We start from the raw sequence: 20,081 nt of genomic DNA on the forward strand, positions 1-20,081 counted from the left end.
TGTCATATCCTTTATTTGCAGGACCATTCATTTTTGGCTCAGCTTTTTCTCTCTAAGGCAGCTTTCTGAATTTATTTCATACTAATGTAAAATAGAATGCTACGTTCATTGAATGTATCACACTAAGATTAAGAAGTTGTATTCTACTAGCACAATTTGCAAGCAAGTTCAATTCAACATTTCCTGAACCTGAAAACTAAGGTTAGGGAATCACCTAATCCCCTCCCCCCCACCAATATATTCACTTCCTGGATTTAGTACTGAGCTCAAAACTCAAGTTTTCTCGCTGCATATATTTAAAGACTGTCTGCTGATAGATTCACTGTGCTGTTTTAATACTATGCTGTAGACTATGGTGCTGTTGTCTTTGACCCTGCTAAAAAATATTCTCCGACAGCCTAACACCATTAGATCAGGCCTTCTAGATCAGCAATCTATGGAACGAGAGAAACATATAGCATTGTGTGTGTGTACATTTTTTTAACTACTTCTATCTATTTTCAGTGCACCTTATAGGAGTTTATTTATTTACATCAAATATCTCTATTGAACTATCTTGCACTGTATAGCTAAAGCAAAAATATTTTATGATAAGCTTTGTACATTTTTTGTTCAACTTAAATATTTAAAACTCAGTGTTTTCGTTATCATTGATGCAGGTATAGTACATATTTTGCACACAATCTCAGCTTTCTTACCATCATTATCTGTGTCTTAAAATATCATTTTTTTGTGTGTCAGGTAGGTAGGTGATATTTTTTCCCTTTGAATTAACTGAGCAGCAATTTTAGTAATTGTAAATTACATTTCATAATCATGTGATCAGAAAGGACTTAGCTTGCATAACTCTTTTAAAGTCATGAAGTTAGGCAAGCTAAGACAGATTATTGATGACTCTGGCAAAGAATGCAAATAAATATAGCAAAGTCTTCTTTAATTATGTAAACACTAGAAGAAAATGGATGAGCCACATTGGTTGACGACTAGACATGAATGGTATAACTGTTAATGATCCTGCTCGGGTTGCCGACAAATCTTCAATAAATATTTTGCATCTAAGTTATTACATGAGGCACTTTTATGGGATGATGATGCCAAAATATATTAAGTTACAGGAAGCTAAATAATTCTGTGACTTTTAAATGTTTTTTGATTTTTATGCACTACTAGAAATATTTTTAAAAGCTTACCCTTTTAGCTTAACCTTACCCTTTCTCTGATTAATTAAAGTGCCACTTTATTAAAACACATTAATTAAAAAGTAATTATGAATTTTGAAGTTCTAACAAAAAGAAAAAATAATACTTGCATTGAAACTATTTTAAAGCATCCTTTCAAAGAGCAGCAAAATTACTGGGAACTCATACTCTGAAACTTTAAAGACAATGCTGCATGAAGTAATTTTAAACATCCTGTTACATCAACTGAAAAAAGTTAAAAATCTAGCCAAGACCCTTTTCTAAATTTTAATTCATGAAAAATTCACTGAAAGCTAATTAAGAATTCATTAATAATTAATTTTTATTAATATTCTTCCATAAAGTAGCATCTTGATTAATCAATGCAAAGGTAAACTTTATAAAATATTTAATTCTTTGATTGTATGTTAGGTGTATAAATGTTTCCAGTGAGGGGATTTCTTTGTTCTTATAATCTTGTTTTAGTGATTTTTTTACTATACATTCAGTGTCCCTCTCACTTCACCCTGAGGTTCTGATTTATCTTAATTTTAATGTCTTGGTTTCTGCCATTTTCATATCATGCTCTTTCTGCCAGGAGGAATTATCACAATTGGTATTTTTTAGTATGGTCTAATTATTTTCATACAGAGAAATGGGAATACTGTATTTCAAACGTAAATTACTAGCACTTTTTATGAATTTTGGAAAGTAAAGAATTTTTCCCCATCTCTTTTCTTTGCGTCTTTTCCACTGAAGCATTCATATGTATTTTATTCACTGAAACGATTTATCCCTAAATTAGTTGCAAGTTTTATTATGAAATATCATGCTAACAACTTTTCAACATTTAATTTCTTTGTCATTTCTTTTCCAGTTGTCATGATGTAGAGTATTTTTTTTGTGCACTGATCATTACTTATTTGTAAAATTTTAGTTTGTGACTGTATATATGATTTTAATTAATTGTTTTTTTTTAGTTTTTTCCCCATTACAAGGTTTATTTTGCAAGAAGTTGTTCTTATGATTTTATATTTGTACTGGATTTTATTAAAATATAAATATAATTTTTACAAATACATCTGTAGTTTTTGTATGCACAAAGCAAAAAAAAAAAAATCTCGTGAAGAAGGATGTTCTGTTCATTCGAATCAGTTAGATCCTTTTGTTCTTCAGTTATCTTTGTGTTCAGTTATCTTTAGTTATCTATTATTTACTATTATTACAGCTTGTAATAATAATAATAAAATATCTGTCAGTAGTGTACAGTGCTGCATGATTAATCAGGATACAAAGTAAAAAATCAGTAAATCAGCGAATACAAGAATTTCATCAGATTGATAATTTAGTAATTACAAATTGGCGACATTAGTCCAGTCAGTACAATCCATGTAATTTTCCCAAGGGAAATCTTTTTAGAGCTTAAGCAGTTTAGAGAAACATGTTAATCTGCCTCTGTTTTGAGACATAACTGCCACAACTATCACATCATGGAAAAGGCCTGATTTAGATTCCTGTTAGGGCAGGAAGTGCTTTCATTGCATTGTCTGAGTTAGTTGATCTTCAGCAAGATTTGCATGTTTTTTCCCCCTCCATAAAGTTTGGTTTCTCATTCTGCAGATGTACACAAACCATGGACTTTGATACTCATTCTGAATTAGCTAGCAAAAACTTTCTAGATATGGGCCACGGTAATGAATAGCTGGCAGTAATCACGTTCTTAATTTCACTGAATACAGATGACTTCTTTGGAACTGCTTATTTTAAGTAAACCTTCTGATGTAGCAAATAGATTGCGCAACTTTTCTTAATGTATATTAAGAAAGTAGTTAATTTAAAATCTGAAATCTACAGTTAAGCTATCATGGTAATCTGTTGAATTTTTATCTAATTTTGCATAAAAAAGGAACATTTTTATCTTAGCCAAATGGAATTGCAGAGTTAGTAATAGTTTTTAAAGAAACAAATGAGTTTTGCATTTTATACATAATGCTTTATAGCAGTTGAGTAATATGCTTATGCTCATTATTTTCATACTGGGTGATTATCAACTTGTAAGGTTTTGCATTTGCATTATATTAAACTCTTTAACATATAGATTTTTATTATTTGTGGTAGTGCTGATGTTAACATAGGTTTTGTTTGCTCTTTGCTGTCCCTGGCCCTGTGGTGTCCTGATATAGGGAAAGGTAAATACTTTCATTTTGACAAAATTTTGCAGCACAAAGCTTTGCTTGTGCATGCCGCTGCTGCTGTCATCTTCATTGTAAACTTAATGATTGTGTTTGTCTGAATTTTCATAAGTCAGCAATGTTGTTCTTTTATTATTGTTTTGGTTATTAAAAACTAATGTTGAAGTACAATTTTTCATTGTTTTCCGTAACCCTTTGTGCATGAATTACTTTTTTTGCATGGTAATGCTTTAATTCATTGTTTAATTTTTTCATATAACAGTAAAAAGTTTCTTTCCAAAGTGCTCTACATTTTTGAAATTTATAGGGACTTTGCATACGTTGCCCGTGATCGTGTGACACGTAAACATATGTGTCATGTCTTCCGCTGTGATATCCCTGCAAGAATCATTGCCAATACCCTACGAGATATCTGCAAAAAAATTATGATAGAGCGCAGCCTCCATCAAAACCTGGCTAAACCTGTAGGTCCTGGTTTACAAGGTCGCAATAATGTATGCACTAGTAGGGGAGCTCCTGCCCGTCCTACTAATTTGCCTACAGAACAGAGAAGGTTTTATCATAACAGCTCTCACAGTTCCTACCCAGGTAAACCCTTTCTTTTACAGGAATTAAAATATCTATTTTCTTAATACTATAGAAACCTCATAAATCTAGCAACACTGAAACTTAGCCATTGCCAGATTTTTGAAAATTAATACTGATAGTACACTAAAAGGACAGAATTCATGGGATACCTGGTTCCTGGGCAATGTGACGTTGTCACCTCTCTTGCTAGTGGACGAACGCACCACTTGGCAGGTATATAGTCATACTGCATTCACATAAACAGTAATTTGATATCAGTATGGATAAAAGTCATGAGTTAACTGACTTTGAAAGAGGGACGATAGCAGTTGCCCAATGATTGTGCAACTTTTCTTAATGTATATTAAGAAAGTAGTTAATTTAAAATCTGAAATCTACAGTTAAGCTATCAAGGTAATCTGTTGAATTTTTATCTAATTTTGCATGGGTCACTCTATCGTGGCGGTGGTACAGAAACTGCACTATCCCCATTCGACAGTAGCGAGTGTATCAGGAATACGCCATTTCCGGAATAACATCTCATCGTGGACAGCGCTGTGGGTGGAGAAAGCTGCCGGATGAATGTAGCCATTGACGTCTATCTCGCATTGTTTTAGCCAATCGGAGAGCGACAGTGGCACAAATTGCCATTGACTTCAATGAGGTGCCAGAAACGTCTTCACCAAGGCCATCAGGTAATCATTAGCCGCAATAGGTTATGGGAGCTGCCGACCCACCGGAGTCCCATTGCTGACATCACGACACAGGACTGTACGCCTCAACAGGGCAAAAGAACATTGGCACTGGACCTTGGATGATTGGAGACTGGTCTCTTGGTCTGATGAGTCCCGTTTCCAGTTATTTTGAGTGGACCGGAGGGTGCGTAACTGGTGGAAACCAGTTATGTCAATAAGAACTGATCAGGCAGGTGGACGGTCGGTAATGGTCTGGGGCATGTTCAACTGGCAATGTTGGGACCTCTGATATGTTTAGACATATCTCTGAATAGTCCAGGTTACATGTCCATCCTTGCAGACCACCTGCATCCCTTCATTGTCATCGTGCACCCAGAGGGCAATGGACTCTTCCAGCAGGGCAATGCGCCTCCCCTCAGAGCTGTGGTGACTAGAACAATTATGTGAAAAGCATTACGCAGATTTTCCCACCATGGAATGGCTCCCCGTTCACCGGACATGAACTCTGTGGAGCATCTTTGGGATGCTGAGGAAAGGTCCGTTCAAGCTTAGGATCCTCCACCCAGGAATGCGACGGAATTGTAGACAGCAGTGCAGCATGGATGGATGGATGGACATACTTGTGGAATGCTTTCATGAACTAGTGGATTTGCTGTGTGACTGCCCTTATCTGGGCGAAATGTGGACCTACCTGTTACTAGATAGGTATCCCATGATTTCTGTCTATTCAAGTAGTAAATCAAACAGAAAGAGTTTGAAAGTTCCAGCAGCACAAAAAGCATCTTTGCCATCACTGCAATTATTTCACTCACCCCAGGAAAGGTTCTTGATTATATTCTAAGCCATTAACAGAAATAACAGTGGCAGGTGTAAGTTATATCCGGTAGGCAGGTTAAGTACCTGCCTAGCAACCCAAAGGTCGCGGGTTCGAATCCCACCTCGGGCTTGGATTAGAGTACTGCAAAAACCTTGGGAGGTGCATTATGGCCACAGAAGCCGATGTGCCAACAACTACAAAAAAAAAAAAAAAAAAGTTATATCCAAATTATATATGGCAGCAGAAACTTTGCTGTAGAATCATGCAGCAGCGTGGTTTCCAGTGTTTTCATGCTTTGATTGTATAATTCATTAGTAATCATCATTGTGATTATTAATTAATAATTAAAATTATTAATATAAATTAATAAAAATCATTAATATTATAAAAATTATTATTAATAAAATTGATAATTAAAATTAATAATTATTAATGAAGAAATGCTTCATTAATAAGAGAAATAAATGCCTGCCCCCAATCATGACTAACAGCTGCCCTTATTCAAACTGTATGTCATATTTTATTATTACTATTTTTTTAACTTAATGTTTAGAATATGATTCTCAGGAAAACTTACCCAGTCTGCAATCAAGATTTATGCATACAGTGTAGGTATCAAAGTGATTTTCAGCATTACATTCTGATCCTTAAATGAACAGTAGCAACTGTCAGTTATGATTAGAAGTAAGAGATGCATCATAGGGTTTGATTATTAGTAGAATATCCAGCCATATCATAATGTGAGTTTACTTAAGATTGGAAAACAGACTTCAGGAATCTACACCATAGTTTTTCCTACTGCTTGTTTATAATTTACTGTTATTGAAAAAAAGGCTAAAGGCCAATTAAGCATGGGACCTGTAATTTTACAGCCCTCATTGATTACTGCATATTTTGAATATGGTTAGGTTGCTATTTCAGTTTGTATTTCCTTAATATGTTACTTCATACAAGACATATGTTATTCCATATAAAATCTTTTTAATCTTTTCAGTTCTTATCTCCTCTGCTCTCATTAAAAGCCAAATGTATATTTGTGTACTATTTGTGTTAATTTAAAAATTTTATGTCCTTTGCAACTTTATTATAATTAATAATGGAATATAATATTTATCACAAAACAAAATTCACCTTACTGAAAAGAGAACAGAAAACTATGTATAACAACATGAATGTATTTATTTATGGATTAAAATTATATACAAAGATGTAATGGAGAGAATATATGTAAAAATGTTAATCTACATATAATATATTCATGCTGTTTTTGTATCAGTTTTATGTGGTTTTTTATTTCTTTTAAATTTGTGTATTCGCCAGCATAACATAAAATCCTCTTCCTACAAGATATTTATAAAAATCAGTTTAGTATTACAAGCAAGTAATAAAAATTAAATTAAAAAAAAACAATTTTATCATTTGGTTCTTATGTTGTATACCCTGTAACCTGGTAGCACTGTTATCCATTCTCGCCATGGTTGCAGACATTGGTACATAGTTTAATCAGAGAAATCCTTGCCTATTCCCTCATTAATCCATTGATATGCATCATGGCTTATCACGGTGAATCACTTGGTTATTTTGAAAGATCATTAGAAAACAATAGAGGTGCCTTGAAATCAAGTTCAAGGTCAACCAAGAGTTACAGCAACCAAGGATGGATGCTGTTGTAACCTAACAGCTTCCTTTGGTGGTGATCACAAGGTCTCTCTCAAGTTCTTAGGAGCCATAAGAATGTCAGTTTCAAGGTAAGCGTTTATAGGAGGATGCCATCCATCATGTGAGGTAGAGAGTACAGTTTATATCTTCCTCCCCTCCACAACAGCCATCTGAACCATCTCCAGGATCAACACTAGGCTAATGCATCTTTATATAGGAGTTATGACTGAATCTTAAAACTGCTCTTCACTATGTTCCCATCTCGGGAGATGGCGAACACTGTCATTGTAGCCATTAGTCTAATGGTTTGAGAATGCATCATAATGAATGATCTATTGAAAGACGGTATATTTTACCAATTTTCAAAACTTTCAGTGAGGCAACTTAGCTGTCCCAAGGTACATGACTGAGATTCTTGGGCCATATATGAAGCTTTTCAAAGTAGTCATGAACCCAAATTAACTTTCACGGATGAGAATTCTCTTCCATGTAGAACTTAGTTGGTCAACAAATTTCTTCAAAGTGAGGCTATTCTTTGGATGGAGTGGCCAGCCAGATCTCCACACCTGAATCTGTTTGAGCTTCTGAGAGATGAATAATGTATGTCAACCTCCTCCAAGAACCCTCCATGCATTCAGATGTTCTCTTGTAGAGGAGTGGGATTTATTACCAAAAGGGCTTTGTCTTCAGTTTTTCACCAACATGAGAATTTTGGGAAAATTGATTAACTATCAGGATTGATCATACTCTATTAAATGACTGAGCAGAACTAACTCCTCAGTTTTTTTTTATAGAATTCCATCAAATACATATCCCTTGATAGTGCAAAAATTTGTTTGGTTATAACTTTGGATGCCTATGTATATATATTTTGATAAAGTTACAGAAGGCTTTATCTCTACTTAAAAAATAAAAATTATGTCAGCAACTTAAGATATCCTAGAATGGATAGTGTTGAGCATGCCAAGCATTTAATTAGCATTTATTTATTTATTTTACTCTTTTCCTCATGCAGTCCAGCTCTAACAATAAAAAATAACTACTTGATTGAAATGTTATGTTCAAAAATTATTTAATTGTTTAATATTGCACTAAAGCACCTAATTGTTTAAGAGGCTTAGTGCAATATTTCTTCCTCGAAGAAAATATTCACAAAACTTTCCATCCAGATAATTAAAAATATTTTTTACTTTAGAGAAACTATTTGAATTTCTTTTTCTTTTTTTTTTTTTTTTTTTTTTTATTATTATTATTATTAGCTATATGTTGCAAAGAATCCTGAGGCTTATGCTGCACCGGCAAAAAAAATTCCTGAGTTACCCTGAGAGAGAGAGAGAGAGAGAGAGAGAGAGAGAAAAAAGTGGAAAGGAATCACCAAGAAAGAGAAGAATGATGATATCCAGCTCAGGAACCTGGGTGTGCCAAGCCCATTCTCACCAGATGTGAGCCCCTGGGGTTTCTGTTTGTCATTTAGTAGTAGAGCAGACATGCGGCATCCAAAATATTTGCAGAAATTTTTTCCTGCTATATGCATTCTTGAAAATTTAATTCTCTCGCTGTCCATTCTTCTGACCAATATTTCTTTATATTTAGCCCAAAACCGTAGCCTAGTGGTCAGGCGTGCGGGTGCATAAGTACACGTGCCTTGAGTGACCGGGGTTCAAGCCCGTGACTACTGAATACGGTACTGTTTCTTGTAATCTGTCTATCTTGTGAACTCCTCTGACCGTTTGGTCGTCCCGGAGTATAAACAGAAAATTTATTTTTATTTTAAAGTTGTTAATTACACCAACTTTACTAATTCATTTAGTGAGATCAAAACCAGCACCATATGGAACAACTGGAAACATCTTATACGGAAGCATTTCCTTTTTCCCTCTCAATTTCTTCAGAAAGTTCTAACAATTTCTCAATTTCACCATCAGGAAATCCTTCACAAAATCTTGATGGCATGTTTAAATACTTCACTCTAACAGAGTATAAGTTACTTTGCAACTTCTACACTGATAAAAGCAATGTGCCTGCTGTTAAAAATTAAATATAAATATCAATTAAACATCTGTTTAGTTTTCTTGGGGCATACCTGCCTGCTGGTAACAATTGAATATAAACTTCAGTTTAGTTCTTTAGATTGTTTATATAAAGTATAGGTGGATGGCAGTGCAGTAATTGGACCACCATACCAGGAAAATAAATTTCATAATCGGAAACATCAACAGTTGAACTGGTTGAGACATTCAAACTTAAAGAGGACAAAAAAAAAACAACCCTGCCATTAACAGTTTAATATAAACATGATTTAGATTTTCAGATTGTTTATATGAAGTATAAATATATGGCAGTACAATAATTGTGCCAAACAAGTTTCATAATCAGAAACACCAGCATTCACAGTGCCATGACATTCAACTGAAGAGAGGACTACAAAAAAAAAAAAAAAAAAAAACTGCCTGCCATTAATATTTGAATATAAACATCAATTTAGATTTTCAGATTGTTTTATATGAAATGTAAATAGATGATAGTATGATAATAGCACCAGCACAACAGGAAAACAAATTCAATAATCAGAAATGGTCATAGTGGCTGCAATATTTGACTGGAAGTGGAATTTGCCAATGTTGTGGTGGGTACAACATCAAACCACAAAAGGTGTAAATAAGATTCATTTTAGTTTATTCTTTTTATTTACAAAAGCAGATTCGTTTTAGTATATTCTTTTTATTAGATGGCTATTTTTAACATACCTTCTATGACATTATGTCACCCACTACTACTAATAAGGCCATTACCAGCACTACTGCCATACTGCTTTAATCATGTAAAATTGAGCTTGACCACTGTGGTACTTATCGTTTGTCTGTGTGTTTTTTCATGCTTTGTTCGACTTTTGTAGAACATACTGAGTCCTACTCAGGAGGTCAAATGAAAATTGACAGAAACATTGGGGGGTAGATATTTGATATACTTAGGGTGATTGTTTTATAACTCTAGCACTGTTTATACTAAAAGTTATCAAAATACATTATAGCCTGTGCTAACTGTTGTGCATTAAATGGTTTTCCTTCTTAAAGTTCACATTAGATCATGTTTCACTAATTCTTTATATTCATTATAAATATTAAAGAATACATATGTAAATTACATTTATACCGTTTCTTTTTCAGCCCAGTCATTTCCAACACCAATGGAAGAGCCCAAAAAAGTTCTCAAGGTTCACTATTTGGGCACTACTCAAGTTACAAGAGCAGTAGGAATGGAAGTACTGAACTCTGCTATAGATACCTTAGCAGCACAAGTTGCCCCTTCCCACTACAAATTTGTGAATGTTGCAGTAGCTCCATCTACAATTACAATTACAGAACCTGGGGTAAGAATATTTAAAATTTGTCTTAGTCCTGAGTGGCTTTATATGGAAGGATGCTGCTTGTTTTCATGATTATGTACTTAGTATTCATTTTGACTTTGTTATTATTAGTAAACTATGTGGAAATGGTACAACTTACTATTAAAGCATTAATGTACAACCTTTTACCAAGGGTCACACTATCAGTTTTAACCGTTTGCAGATAATATGATGCAATTCATATTAGGAAATGAATACAATTCAGTTAATCACTTATATGAAGTCTCCAAAAATAATCAGTTGTATCTAAGTTGAATTCTTCAGAAGTAAATTCTTCAGATTAAACCTGTTTATTATTAATGATAAAAGGCACTTATCCCTTGTTATTTAATTTTAAACAGGTATGCTGGCTTTTGACAGGCTGGAGTTGACATCTTCACAAACAGTAGTATAAAAAGTTAATAAATAAATTATTGTGATTGCCTCACACATTTTGTTTACTCTTATTAGAAGGGCTAACTTTATTAGTAATAAAAATATATTTAAATCTATAAAACATAACATAGCAGTTCCTGTACTGGATTAAAAAAAAAATAATAAAATGTTTAGGAAAAGGATCCAAAAATGCAAAACTGATATGTGCAAGGGAAGAGCTAACACCTTGGATCTGGTCTTTGGTGCTTTTGAAACAATCATCTTTCAGAATTTTAATAGGCCATTCTGGTCAGAGATTTAAAGCACCTGTATAGTAGGTAATTTTCATGAGAGCATATCCAACATGCATCAGTAGTTAGCATTAGCATTAGCATTAGTAGAGGCATTTGATGCAAGAAAGCAAGCTTATGCAGCATCAGCCAAAAAAAAAAAAAAAAAAAAAAAAAAGTAACATAAATAAATAAAAATAACCACTTCCACTTCACCCCTCTGTTCGTTCGAAATACCTGTCCAGCTGAGCCTTAAACTTATTTAGGCTATCAACTTCCACGACAAGGGATGGAAGTCTGTTCCACCCACCAACCACCCGCTGGCTAAAGGCGAATTTATGCCCTCTCAGGTGATTTTTCTGAGCTAGAGGAAGAATCCCATCAGCATTGAGCATGCTCAAACCATTCAAGGCTTTGTACACCTCTATCAGATCACCCCGCTGGTGCCTAGTTTCCAGACACTGTAATTTGCAAAACTTAAGCCTTTCTTCGTAAGAGAACCCCTTTGTCCCATTCACCAATCTAGTTGCCCTTCTCTGTACTCGTTCCAGCAGCTCTACATCCTTCCTGAAATGAGGCCTCCAGGCCTGTATACAGTACTCTAGGTGTGGCCTGACCATTGCCTTATACAAGGGAATAATCACCTCCTTATCCCTGCTAGAAAAATTTCTATATATCATTGACAATACACCATGAGCTACTCTTGCAGCTCGTCTGCACTGCTCAGAGAACTTCATATCTGCCTGCACCACCACCCCCAGGTCCCTTTCATTCTCTACCACTGTCAGTGTAGTACCACAGAGTTGATACGTTGCTCTGGGGTTGCTGTTTCCCATATGTAGTACTTTACATTTGTCAATGTTAAACTTCATTTGCCACCTCGAAGCCCATCTGCTCAACCTTTCCAAATCCTGTTGCAGCAGCATAGTGTCAGTAGTGTCCTTGACAACCCTGCCAACCTTCGTATCGTCTGCAAACTTGGACATTAAGCCTGATATACCATCATCAATATCATTTATAAATACAGAAAACAATAAAGGCCCCAATACTGAACCCTGAGGGACTCCACTAATAACATTAGTCCACGATGAGCAGTGTCCATTGATTACCACTCTCTGTCTTCTCCCCCTCAACCACCCCTTTATCCATAGCAGCAACTTGCCTCCAATGCCACACTGCTCCAATTTGTGCAGCAGTCTTCCATGTGCAACAGTATCAAAAGCCTTTCTAAGATCCAAGTATATAATATCAAAGTTATTCCCTGCATCCAGTTCTTTTGTGACTGCATCATAGTATCCAATCAAATTGGTCAGGCAAGACTTCCCCTTAACAAAACCATGCTGTGTCCTAGCTATAACTGAAGTCTTGTCTAGATGATCCTGCAGTGCTTCTTTCACCAGTGCCTCCATTAATTTTCCGGGAACAGAAGTTAAACTCACAGGTCTATAATTACTTGTGTCAGCCTTTGATCCCCCTTTGTGAATTGGGGTCACATTTGCACATCTCCAGTCAATGGGTACCTCCCCTGAGTCCAAGGAAGCTCTCATAATTATGGCTAAGGGTTTGCTTACCTCCTTTGCTGCCTCCTTTAATATAACTGGATAGATCCCATCCACCCCAGGTGCCTTTCTTGTGTTTATCTTCAACAATTTCTCCTCCACTTTGCTCTCAGTTATTACAAGATTCTCTAGCTTACTGCTAGAGTTGAATACACCTCTGGCATTCCCCTCGCTGAATAACTCCTCATGTGTGAATGTCGATGCAAAATATTCATTTAGTTTGTTAGCTACCCGAGCAGGGTCATCAACAGTTGACCCATCGATCTCAAGTGGACCAATCTGATTCATCCCCTTCCTTCTAGAGTTTACATAAGTAAAGAACTCTTTGCTGTTTTTCTTCGCATCCCTTGCCAAGGATCTCTCGTAATCTGCCTTCGCCTGCCTAACCTCCTTTGTAACTTGGTTACAGATCAACTTGTATCTATCATAGGCATCCGTGTCACGTGTTAATTTGTATGTATCCCATGCATTTTTCTTCTCTGCCATATGCCTCATTAGTTCATCTGACAACCATTTAGGCCTAAACCTTGAACAATATTTCTTTGTTGGTATGTAAAGCCTAGTAGCTTCCACGATAAGTTCTTTGAATGCTTCCCATTTTGAATTTGCTGTTGGCAATATCATCAGTTGATCCCACTGTATAGAATTTAAATACTGTCTCAGTCCATTGTAGTCGCCTTTACGAAAGCAATACCCCTTCCCTTTACCCCTAATGGTAGTTACCTCTTTGAGTAACTCCCACTTCAGCACACTGTGATCACTGCCACCAAGTGGTTCATTTATCTGCAGATTCTGAATGCATGAAGAATCACTACTGATAATCAAATCAAGAGTATTACTCCCTCTAGTTGCCTCCCGAACATGCTGATGTAGAAAACAATCATCCAATAAATCCACAAAAGCCTTGCTACTGTGTGAGTGACCAGCCCCCAAATTCCAGTCAATATCTGGGAAATTAAAATCCCCCATTATAAGACTCTCTGATTTACTGGCCCACTCTATTTCTCCGAACAGTTTCTTATTATACTCATCAGAGTCATTAGGCCTATAGCACACTCCTACTCTCAATTTTGATCTCCCAATGCTTATGTCACACCAAACTGACTCGACACTGCACTGTCCAGCGATGTCGACTGGCTTCACTTCCTTGGATTTTATGTGTTTCTTAATTAATAGCATAACCCCTCCTCCCTTCCTATCCTGTCTATCCTTTCTGTACACATTGTACTCCCCAAATTCCAGTTCTGCATTTCTTATATCTGTGTGACACCACGTCTCTGAAATCCCCACAATATCTGCCTTTGATGTTTTGAGCAATACCTCAAATTCATCAAATTTATTTACTAAACTCCTAGCATTGGTGTACACACAAGTATACATGCACCTGTTCTTTTTCTTAGCTACCCTAACACAACCCATGTGTTTACTTGTACCCCAATGATTCCCAGCAGTCTCTGAAATATCCTGCATCTTATTTTCCAGGCTGCGGCTCATTCCAATAGAAGCAGTGCAAGAATCACTTTCACCTCTGCCAGTGGCTACTGTTAATCTATTAGTCCTTGTATCCCCCCAATCTAGCAGTTTTCCGACCCACCTAACATTGCCTCGATAGCATCAGCAAAGGTCATCCTTCCTCAAGGGTCATCCTTCCTCAATAACTTCATGAGGAAGTTACCTCAGGAATAACTATAGTATCATTTTCTAACATACTCCAATGACACAGAGTTATTAAATAATTAAATAGTCCGCACAATATAAAAATTAAAATTTATATTAATTGTATAATTTAAAAGCAATAAAATAAAAGGAACGATATTTAAAGCCTAAGCTTTCTTTATCAGCATATGAAGATTTGCACTGAATCATACAAATACTCCACAGAAGCAGTGATATTATAACACAATTCTTATAGGTTTGTTAAGGGAAAGTCTTTTCTGACAAATTTGATTGGATACTATGATGTGGTTACAAAGGAACTGGATGCAAAAATTAATTTTGATATCATATACCTGGATTTCAGGAAAGCTTTTGACACTGTTGTGCATGGAAGACTACTGTACAAATTGGAGCAGTATGGTATTAACAGTAAGTTGCTATAATGGATAACAGGATGGTTGAGTGGGTTGAATGGACACTGCTCTTGGTGGACTAATGTTATTAGTGGAGTCCCCCAGGGTTCGGTGTTGGGCCCAATGTTTTGTATATTTATCAATGATATTGATGAAGGTATATCAGGCTTAATGTCGAAGTTTGCAGATGATACAAAGGTTGGTAGGGTTGTTAAGGACAGTAATAGCAGTGTGCTGCTGCAACAGGATCTAGAAAATTTTGGCAGATGGGCTGAGAAGTGGCAACTGAAGTTTAATATTAACAAATGCAAAGTACTGCATATGGGTAGAAATGTACCAACTGTGTGGTATTACACTTAGGGTAATAGAAAACGAAAAAGATCTGGGAGTAATTGTGCAGTCAGATATGAAGTTTTCTGAGCAATGCAGACAGGCTGCCAGAGCAGGACGTGGGGTATTCTCAGTGATATACAGGAATTTTGCTAGTGGGGAAAATTATCCTTTGTATAAGGCAGTGGTCAGGCCACACATTGAGCACTGCATACAAGTCTAGAGGCCTCATTTTAGAAAGAACATAGAGTTGCTTGAGTGTGTACAGAGAAGGGCAACAAGATTGGTGAGGGGAATGAAGGGGTCCTCTTACCAAGAAAGGCTTACGTTCTGAAAAGGATGATATGCTCATTCTTTGAAGCAAACTTCACCGATTGTCTGGATGGGAGAAAGTTCTGGAATCCACTTTGGTTGCTCCTATTAGCTGTTCAATGGATATCTGCTGCTGTTATTATTATTATTATTATTATTAATAGATAAACTTGTTTGTTCCTTGTTCTAGGAGTTTTCTTGGTTAATTATTCTTACAGTGTATTTATTCAGACCAAGTTTTTGATATGATTAGTAAATTTGTATGTTGATTTATTCTATCCTGTAATGGAATATATCATTTGGGGGTGGGGAGAGATGCCTACACTGGCAATATTCCTATTAATGGCCTTTGCTGCAATTATTCTGAATGTGGAAACATCCATACAGTCTCCTTTTCTGGCAATGTATCGCATTTAAGATTAATGGTTTGAATATTTTTGCCTGCTGAGACTTGCTGCTTCTTGGATGTATATCCCTTTCTGGCCAGATAGGGTGAGTTCTTAGGACAAGGATGTTTTGCTCTTGATTTATCCCTTAGTTTCTTGGATATGTGTTATAGAATGGTGGTTTCATCACTGATTGTACTCTCACCAATGAGTAAAGCCAGGCTGACCGGACTAGCTGGGTGGGTAGCCCGGTCAGCCTGACAACCCAAAGGTTGCGGGTTCAATTCCCGCCTCGGGCTTGGATCAAAGTACTACAAAAACCTTGGGAGGTGCATTATGGCCACAGAAGCCTATGCACCAACAACTACCAAAAAAAAAAAAAAAGAGTTAAAGCCAGTGATGGAATCTTTGTTGTAATTATTACGTTACCACTCTAAAACCCCATAGATCAAACAGATGCAGAGGCAAAGTCAAGAACAAAATATCTGCATTATTGGATTGTTACATTTTTGATCTTGATTGGACACATAATTCCATTTCTCTATTTCACTTTTTTCTTGAAAAGTTATGAATTTGCTACTTCCTTTTAAAAATAAGACTTTTTTTTTATTCATGACATTTATAAATTGTAATAAATAAAATGAATTTATTTAGAGTTCCAGTATTCAGTTATTGATGTTGTAGTGGTATACTTCCAAAAGTTTGATGATTAAAATCATTCACTTTAAGGTAGCAAACTGTGCACCATTTATTAGCAAACATCCATAAGTAGCAGCAATATTAATTAAAAATAAAAAAAAATCAATGCAAATTATTATAATTCACATTCAGTGTGAATTTGAAGAAGCTCATAGCATTACCAGGAACATAACTTATTGAACTTCTGCTGTCTGGGTTGATGCAATGAAAATCAAAGATATGCTTTTGAGATTGGTTACCTGGAGAGAGAAAAATGAGAATACTAGAGTGGCTTGTTAAGGAAAGCATAACAATAATTTGGTTTCAGTAGGGAGAATTTTGATAGTGGTGTAAAGTTTTAATTGAATACCATGATATTAGCATTAGTAGAGGCGTACGATGCAAGAAAGCAAGCTTATTATGCAGCATCAGCCAAAAAAAAACCTCCCATTTCACCCCTCCATTCGTTCCAAATGCCTGTCCACCTCAGCCTTAAATTTATTTAGGCTATTAGCTTCCACAACAAACGATGGAAGCCTGTTCTACCAGTCAACTACCTGCTGGCTAAAGGCAAATTTCCACACAACTATTCTACAACTATCTTTCCTCAATTTGAAACTGTGACCCCTCAGGTTCTTAGTCTGAGCAAGAGGAAGAATCCCAAAAATTATTCCGAAAAATTATTAAAGATGACTACTTTTGGCGGACAACCAATAAAAGTTACTCCCCATGCCACCTTAAACTCCTCGAAGGGAGTAATCGCAGAATGGGACTTGCTAACTGTTTCAGAGGAGGAGATAGTTCAAGAGCTAGGTAAACAAAAAGTCATACAAGCAAGGAGGATTATGACTCAGAAAGATGGTGTTCTTGTTCCCACCAGGAGCATAATTCTCACTTTCAGCTCTCCCATCCTACCATCATCTGTTAAAGCAGGCTATCTCCATTGCCGGGTCCGGCCTTACATCCCAAACCCAATCAGGTGCTACGTGCCAAAAATACGGACACTCCCAAACTGCATGTCGAGGTGAGTCAGTATGTCCAATTTGTGGATCGAAGGAGCACAATCAAACTGAATGCACTGCTACAACATCTGTTTGCCCAAACTGTAAGGGTGATCACCCAGCTTTTTCCAAAAGTTGCGAACTTTGGAAGCAAGGAAAAACAATCCAGAAATATAAAGTTGAGAATAAAGTGACATATTCAGAGGCCAGAAAGCAAGTACTAAAAACAGATTGAACACGTACATATGCAATGGCTACTAAACAATTTCAGTCAATAGGTACACAAACAGATGTTGCCGTTCCCCCAAATATGTCCATCGCTAATTGGGCACACTCCATTCTCTCTGCTCCCAAACAGTGTCCTTCGCAACAAAAAACTGAACAAGCCTGTAATACCCCAATTACGATTCCAGCTAATGTAAACCCAACAGCAAAACAAAAAGTGACAGAAACCATGGTACTGAAACCACCAAATTCAACCAGAATGGATATTGACCAGCACAATGACTCCGAAGAGGCCATATTAGAACTTCATGCGACTGATGAGATGGACGTAACACGCCCCTACTTTCCAAAGAAAGACAAAGGAAAATCGGATCGATGTAAACAAGTCACAACTAAAAAGCAGTCAGAAACAAAAACAACCAACAAAACCGCTTAATGGAAAGAATTCTTCAATGGAATTGTAGAGGGTTTCGCAGTATAAAAGATGATATATGTGATCTCATCCACCGTTATGATCCAGCAGCCATATCCCTTCAGGAAACTTATTTAAATTCACAAGTGTGTCCCACTATAAAAGATTACTCTATCTTTAGAAGAGATAGAAGTATTGACTCTCCAGCCCGTGGAGGAGTGGCGGTTCTTATAAGAAACAACGTACCATCGAAACATATTGCTCTTCAGACTCCTTTTGAAGTAGTGGCAGTGCGCATTGAAATTGGCATCACTCTTACAATAGCATCTATATATATTCCTCCTAATTTCTCATTTTCTTCAGATGACCTAGAAAATCTAATAGAACAGCTACCGTCTCCTTTCTGCTTACTTGGAGATTTTAATGCTCATCATCCGATGTGGGGATCTCTAACAATTGACAAGAGAGGCAAGTTAATAGAATCCCTTCTGGACTCTTATCAACTTACTCTTCTGAACACTGGTGAACCTACCTATATTCATTTTTCGACAGGATCCATGAGTGCAATAGACCTATCAATCTGTTCTCCTTCCGTATATAGTATTATGGAGTGGTCGGTTCTTGAAAATCCGCTAAACAGTGACCACCTTCCGATTCTCTGCAAGCTGCAAACACGGGTAAACTCTCCTTCACTACGTCGCTCCTCTTGGAAATTTCGTAGGGCACACTGGTATGAATATGCCTCTCATGTGCAGTTAGACAACAAAATAATCCAATCTCAACCCATAGACAATGTCACAGAACATGTAACTAATCAAATATTACGAGCTGCTACCTCTGCAATACCAAAATCTTTCTCGGGGAAACGGAACACAGTAATTACTGGTGGAATCAAGATTGTACACACGCCAAAAAGTACAACAATAGAGCTTGGAATTTATTTCGTAAATTTCCCACAACTACCAATCTAATTAACTTCAAAAGACTGAAAGCCAAGTTCCGCCAAATAAGACGAAAAGCAAAGAAAGATGCCTGGATCAGCTTTTCCTCGACCATAAACAAGGATACAGACAGCAGAATTATCTGGAGAAAAATACAAGCACTAAATGGCAAATACATTCAGTCCCCAGCTACAATACTAAACTGGGAAGGGAAAGAGTTGTCATCCCCGGGAGAAATAGCAAATGCCTTAGCGGCATCATTCGCCAGTATATCAGCAATAGCCTCCTACAAACCAGCCTTTCAGCAAATTAAAAAAACTGCAGAGCAGCATAAGATTAATTTCTCTACCAGAGTTTCACATCCATATAACCAGCCATTCACATTAACAGAGCTTTTTGGAGCGCTCAATAAAACATCAAATAGCGCTGCTGGCCCAGATGGGATCTACTATATAATGCTAAAACAACTGAACGACAGAGAAAAAAGATCATTGTTAAACTATTACAACCGAATATTCTTAGAAAATGCTTACCCTATCTCCTGGTGTCACTCAATAGTTCTAGCCTTCCCAAAGCCCGGAAAGGATCGTACCTTTCCATATAATTATAGGCCAATTTCACTGACCAATTGTTTAGGCAAAGTCCTGGAAAAAATGGTTCACCGGCGGTTAATCTGGTTCCTGGAAACAAACAACTTGCTAAATAGAAATCAGTACGGGTTCCGAAAAAACCGTCAAATATACGGAATGCCTTCATAAGAGGACAGCATCTGGTCATGATTAATCTAGATATTCAGAAAGCCTTTGATACCACCTGGCAATATGGTGTTCTTCAAGATCTTCATTCTTTCGGCTTGAGAGGTCATCTACCCCAATTTATACAAAGCTTCCTATGCCATAGAACTTTTCAGGTCAGATACATGAATAATTTATCTAAAACATTTGAACAAGAGGAAGGTGTACCACAGGGTTCCATTCTTGAGTCCAACGTTATTTGCGATAAGAATCACC

The 20,081-nt window shown here is 36.5% G+C and overlaps 1 protein-coding gene across 7 annotated transcripts in view; it reads left to right on the forward strand.

Annotated features, from left to right (window-relative positions):
- Window positions 1–20,081, forward strand: part of LOC150088024 (protein Fe65 homolog) — a 437,915-nt gene that overhangs the window by 363,723 nt on the left and 54,111 nt on the right. For all 7 annotated transcript variants that reach the window (XM_090370536.1, XM_090370537.1, XM_090370539.1 and 4 more), the window contains 2 exons: window positions 3,678–3,958; window positions 10,276–10,478. In XM_090370536.1, coding sequence (XP_090226662.1) covers window positions 3,678–3,958; window positions 10,276–10,478 — 484 coding nt within the window. The remainder of the gene's footprint in view (window positions 1–3,677; window positions 3,959–10,275; window positions 10,479–20,081) is intronic.

Source organism: Mastigoproctus giganteus, chromosome 3, assembly GCF_048544385.1.
Source record: "Mastigoproctus giganteus isolate SK-2022 chromosome 3, ASM4854438v1, whole genome shotgun sequence".
Lineage (NCBI taxonomy): Eukaryota > Metazoa > Arthropoda > Arachnida > Uropygi > Thelyphonidae > Mastigoproctus > Mastigoproctus giganteus.